Source organism: Pholcus phalangioides, unplaced genomic scaffold, assembly GCF_987345545.1.
Source record: "Pholcus phalangioides strain wild (caught in Gottingen) unplaced genomic scaffold, Ppha-v1.0 ptg000004l_1, whole genome shotgun sequence".
NCBI classification, from domain to species: domain Eukaryota; kingdom Metazoa; phylum Arthropoda; class Arachnida; order Araneae; family Pholcidae; genus Pholcus; species Pholcus phalangioides.
In genome coordinates, this window is record NW_028301597.1 from 26,113,420 (window position 1) to 26,119,419 (window position 6,000).

At 42.6% G+C, this 6,000-nt stretch overlaps 1 protein-coding gene across 1 annotated transcript in view; it reads right to left on the reverse strand.

The window, feature by feature from the left end:
• The window catches only part of Polr2H (DNA-directed RNA polymerases I, II, and III subunit Rpb8), an 83,098-nt gene extending 80,836 nt beyond the window's left edge, over positions 1-2,262 (reverse strand). Inside the window, exon 1 of the mRNA XM_089231211.1 lies at positions 2,110-2,262. Within this exon, the coding sequence (XP_089087337.1) occupies positions 2,110-2,182 (73 nt within the window). The 5' untranslated portion in view covers positions 2,183-2,262. The remainder of the gene's footprint in view (positions 1-2,109) is intronic.
• Positions 2,263-6,000: the final 3,738 nt, after the last annotated feature.

Here is a 6,000-nt window from a genome sequence, read left to right on the forward strand (position 1 = left end):
TCTTTTTTAAAACCCGCCCAGGTTTTTTCAGATTGGGCAATACCAGACCAACCCTGGCAACAGGCCTAAAACGTTGTAAATATTCAGTCATTACATTCCCCTCATAGTTTGAAAAATAAATGGCAGCATGTAGGGTTACCAGACGTCCTTTTGTGATGTCATCTCAAGCATCCTTCAGGGTGGAAAATGAAAATTTGATTTTCGTAGCAGCGTTTATAAATTTTGAAAAACTGATAAATGCTTTATGAAAAAAGAGTATTAATGCACGCACATAATTTGCGATTAAAAAACCACAAAAAATTTGCTCGAAAAAGTGACAAAATGAACATTTTAATGGAAACGAGATAGCCGAAAGATGGGTAGAAGGTGCTAAATCTCGTAAAATTGTCCCTCGGGTGATCTAAAAATGTGCCACGGGCCAGTCAAGTGATCTGAAGCGGTGTCCCAGGTCTCTCAAGTGATCTGTAAATATGCTGCAGGTTAATTAAGTGATTTGTAGCTACACTGGGGTCAAAGTGATCTGAAAATATGCCGTGGGCATCTCAAATGATCCGTAAATATGCTGAAGGTCACTAGTGATCTGGAAATGGGCGGGGGGAGTCAAGTGATCTGGAACTGTGCCAGGGTACTCTAAAATGATCTGTAAATATGCTGCGGGTTGCTTAAATGATTTGAAAATGTGTTGTGTGTTACTTAAGTGGTCTGGAATTATGCTTAAGGTCATTTAAAAGATCTGAAAATGCGCCATAGGCCACTTAAGTGATCGGGAACTGTTTGCAGATTCCTCAAGTGATCTGTAAATATGCTGCTGGTTAATTGAGTGATCTGTAACTATGCTGTAGGTTAAAGTGATCTGCAAATGTGTCGCATGTACATCAAGTGATTTTAGATATGTCCCTCAAGTGATCTGAAAATGTGCCTCATGCCACTTAAGTGACGGGAAACTGCATCACGGGTCATCCTGGAAATGCTGCTTAATTCATTTTTACAAAATTAGGTCTTAGGTCCAGTGGCATATTTACAGGAGAGCTATAGCCCAGGGTGACAAGTTCAGAGGGGGGGGGGGGCTGCAAATTTGAGGCATGAGCGGCCAAGAAAATCAGTAGAATGGAAGAAGGGTGACAAAATTTGTAAACCCTAAATAAATCTGCCGCTGCCAAGACAGTGAGGGACTACGTCAGTGAGTGAGACCGATAGAAGGACCTGGAGAGTTTGCAAGCATGTGCATGAGCAAAAGCGACTTAGAGAGTGAGCAAGCATGTGAATGACCAAAAGAATAATCTACAGAACAAGGGAACAGGTCAGTGAGTGACCTAGAGCATGTGAATGACCGAAAGAGAGATCTAGAGCATGTGCAAACATGTGAATGACAAAAAAAATAAAATGACATGGAGCATGCGTAAAGATATAAATGATCAAAATGAGTGGTCCATAAAGCAAGTGGTCAAGAATCGTGTCACTGTGCGACCAAAAGAGTGACCTAGAGCATGTGCAAGTGAGTGACCAAAACAGTGTGAAAGCATGTGATGACTAAAAGAATGACTTAGAGAGCGTGTGAACATGGGAGTGACCACAAGAGCAACTTAGAAATTGTGTGAACATGGGAGTGAACAAAAAGACTGACTTACAGACACGGGTGTACATGTAGGAGTGGAGGGAGGCCAAGCGGGAATGGTAGACACAGTATGGCATATTCGAGAAACGAGTTAGTCAAGAAAAGTAGACTAGAACGGGAAAAGGGCAGCAAAATTTGTGTAGCCAACAGGCAGCAAAACCATAAACGCGCCACATCAGATGACCCCGAGGGCCTTATTTGGTCCACGGGTAATGGGTTCATATGATGTACTAGATTAATTTCTAAAACCAATTCTGAGAGGTGCTCCAAATCAGTGCGAGTGCTCGAGCACCCCCGACTAAAACGCCTCTGGTCCAAAGCAGTTAGATTTCGTGTTTGCAACGTATTATTCAAACATAACTGAAATGAATTGAAGATATCATCGACATTTTGTGGGACATGGATATAATTTTTTCACCAATGGCATGACCGCGGCACCAAAACAGTGGCACCTGGCAACTGTTTTAATAATTGTTATTGGGGCTCGAACTCACCTCGGTCAAACTTTTTCCCTTCGGGGTCGATGTCTTTGACGTCAAAAATATCTTCAAATAAAACACCCGCCATCTCCTCTATTTGTTTTGATGCAACTCACGTGGATATTTTGGAAGAGCCCCCGCCGATAGCAACAGGATATGACGTAATACAGCTTTTGTTCCCTTTCGCCAGATGTCGCTCAATGCAGATGGTTGTTTTTTTTTTGTAAGTTCCCTAGACTTACTGACCATAGACTTCAATGACCATATTTGATCGAGACAAATGCGGGGAAATTGAAATACAAATACAACGCCACAACAGGCAAATTGCCCAACGAGGTGGCTGACTTAAGAACATCATGGATCCATTTTTTTTTGGAGACCCTACCTACTACTGCCACACCACACATGCACTTGAAGCCTCCGAGAAGGGCCCGGGAGGGTAAACGCGTTAAGACGTACGTCACTGTCAAAATAGGATTTAAACCAGGGGTTGCTCAATCTCTTCAGTCAGTGGACCAGATACGGTATGCAAAGTGATGACCGCTCGCAAAGCACAAATTGGCCTTATATTACGTGGATTTTTCTTTCTTTTACCAATACCTTTCACGGACTGGGAGGAACTCCTTTTTGACCTCGCCCTTGCTTCAAACTAGAACATGCCAGGCCATTTTATAAGAAATTCAAACTGAAATAAATTCAAGACAATAGGTCGTTGCCCACAAGTGAACATTTTTTTCCTCTTTATTGGTGGGCCAAATAAAAAGGCTAGTGAGCTAAAAACCCATTAGTTAATGTGTTAAAAAAAAGCATGGTAAAAAAACGCACCGGGTTTCCATGGGCGTCTTTATGGAGGGGCTGCCTTTAGAGAGGCCATCATCATAGGATCCCCTTCCGCGAAAAGTGGTTTTTCTGAGGCCCTACCTGGAAAATTCTCAAACAGATTGCATTTTTGTGAGGCCCTTTCTTCTCTGGAGGTCCCCAGGTCATGGCCGAGAGGGCTCATGCATTAAAACGGCACTGAAAAGGCCCCCGTGCATTCAAGGCTTCACATTCGCACAATAGAAATGAATTTGTTTTCAGAAAAATAAAACCGGTTGGTCAAATCTTTCAAACTATGGCAATGATTACGAAAATTAGTAAAGTCCAACGTGTAATAATTGACGCGTAGCACAGACATATCAATTTAGTATCGATGAGTTGCCCCCCCCCCCCTCCTCTCTACTTCAGATCTTGGGTGCGCCCTTGTGTGGGGTCCTGAGAATTCCGTAAAGGGGAGTGTCAACTAAAAGGTTGTGGAACGTTGCACGTTGAAGTCCTATTCCACGGCCTCAGAATGTGCATCTATCAACCAGGGCCGTCGGAAGTGTTTAGACCTCAGGATACTAGGCAAAAAAGGAATAATTAGTAATAATTAAATTAAAGACATAAGAATTTATCGGAAAATCGAAAATCGGGTTAGCGTATCAACCTCTCAGTGAGTACGAACGAGGCAAAAGTGTCTGACGCTGCCATTCGAATCGCCAAGAAATTAAGGTTCGAGTTTTATTCGCCCTCGTGTGCGAAAAATGACTGTGGTGCGACGGTCATTGTGATCAAAATGATTAAATGATCAAACTGTTGTTGGTAAATTTAATAAGTACTAAAAAAAACTATCACTTTTACAGTCGATTATATATGCATAATATGCAAGCGTCGCATCATTGGTCAACATGATAAATCGTACTTTATAATATACTAAACATGATAATTCATACCTCTACAGTAGTCTATATCAAGGGCGTAGCGGGGGGGGGGGGGACTTGGTCCCTCCCCGAAATGTGAGAAAATGACCGAAAAAAGGGAAAAAGATGGCCAAATCCATTGTTCTGTTACTTTGGTCCCCCCCCCCCGAAATGAAAGTGGTCCCCCCAAGAACAAAATTTCTGGCTACGCCCCTGGTCTATATCATAATATCGGGGGCTACGACCGTGAAATATTATCATTATATCGGGGTACGACTACATTCATCACACATACTAGACTCATTTGGATTTTTTTTTCCTATTTATCAAAATCACCAACAACGCTTGGGTATTGTACTTATTCGCCGGTAAAAGTGATAAATTGATCATGTTTACCAAGACGATTGGTAAGTACACACATGCCAGTAACAAATATTTTCATTTCTGGCGGCACAGTGATGATGGTTGGTTTCCTGTTGTTTCCCAACTTCGAGGAGTGAATGCAAAACTGGTTTCTCCCCCTCCCCCATTAAAAAAAAGGACCGGCCGGGGGGGTTCAATGCCTATCAATCAACGAAGCTACTTTTTTATTAGCGAAGAAGTACCAAACAGCAAACAATGAAATTTACTTAAAATATAATCCAATTTTCTATTGTTGCCTCAGTAAGAACCCCCCCTAAAGAGCCTGATTCATTCATTTATTCGCATTAGTTATATCAGGGTCCATCATCACTTAAGCGGAAGCAAAATTCTCTGATAGTCACCACAGTTTATCCAAATTATTAGTTAGTGACAGTTGCGAGCAGGTCTCCTATCGGACGAGAAATTTAAAGAAATTAGGTAACTATGTGTATATAATTTTTTGTATTAATTACATAATATGGTATATCTACTCTTTCTGTTCTCGAAATGTTTTAACCAGGTTTGCTGACAAATAACAGGTTTCAGGTCACCATGGCAATTAAAAAGTTGGCATTGGTTAACATTTTTCAATGTGGGGACAGGGTTCCAGCTCTACGGCCAGGGATGAATTCCCTTGTTTCCTGACTTTTGACACTATAAATTTACTTTAACCCTTTATAGGGCAAAAGATTAAGGGGTCATTTAAGTATTGTGTCGATGGGGGGGGGGGGGCGGAGTGAGTTGCTGACTTTTGATGACAGGGGGGGAGGATTTGGATGATATTTACGTTATCAACCAACCTTTTAAAAGTATGAAATATTAAATACAAATACAACGCCACAACAGGCAAAATGCCCAACGAGGTGGCTATTCTTAATAGCATCTTACTCGGTGAGCCAAAAGCAAGAAAAAACCTTTCACTAGTTTGTGTCTCCCTAATAATAAGTCCCCCTACAGATCCACTTTAGTGATCTCTAAATGCTTGGCGGATCCTTCAAGTGGGCCGCTTAAGTTCTCTGGAACTGCGGCACGCATCACTCAAATGATCCGTAACTATACCGCGAATCACTTGAGTAATTAGGGAATGTGTCGTGGGGATAACTTTAGTGATGTAGAACTACACTCGGGGCCGCTTAAGTGCTCTAAAACCATGCCACATGTCACTCAAGGGATCTTTAAATGTGCCACGGATTGCTTAAGTGTTCTGGAACTGTATCGCGGGTTATCTTAAATGATCTGTGAATGTGCCAAAGGCCTACTTCAGTCATCGGAAAATGCGCCACGGGCCGCTTAAATGTTCAGGAATTGTACCACGGGTCATTTCAAATACAAATACAACGCCACAACAGGCAAACTGCCCAACGAGGTGGCTGACTTAAGAACATCATGGATCCCCGAGCCATTTTTTTGGAGGCCCTACCTACTACTGCTACACCACACATGCCCCCCAAGCCCCGCCCCGCCCCGCGGAACTACCAACGAATCAGTACATGCGGGAATGTGCGTGTACTTGTAGTGAAACCTGACGTAAGTTTTTTGTTTCTCTGTAATGCTTGTTATGTGTAGTGTTATGATTGAATGATTTATCGTTGTAGGACTGTTGCTCTCTGTGGCGAGACTTTTTAACGGGGAGATCGGCTCGCACTCGCGCCTTGAAGTTGGGAACCACAGAAAACCAACTTCAGCCGACCACCACTGTGGAGTTCGAACCCGGATCCTCGCATCGCGAGTCCGTCACTATAACCACTCGACCACCACAGTGGCATTTAAGTGGTCTGTAAAT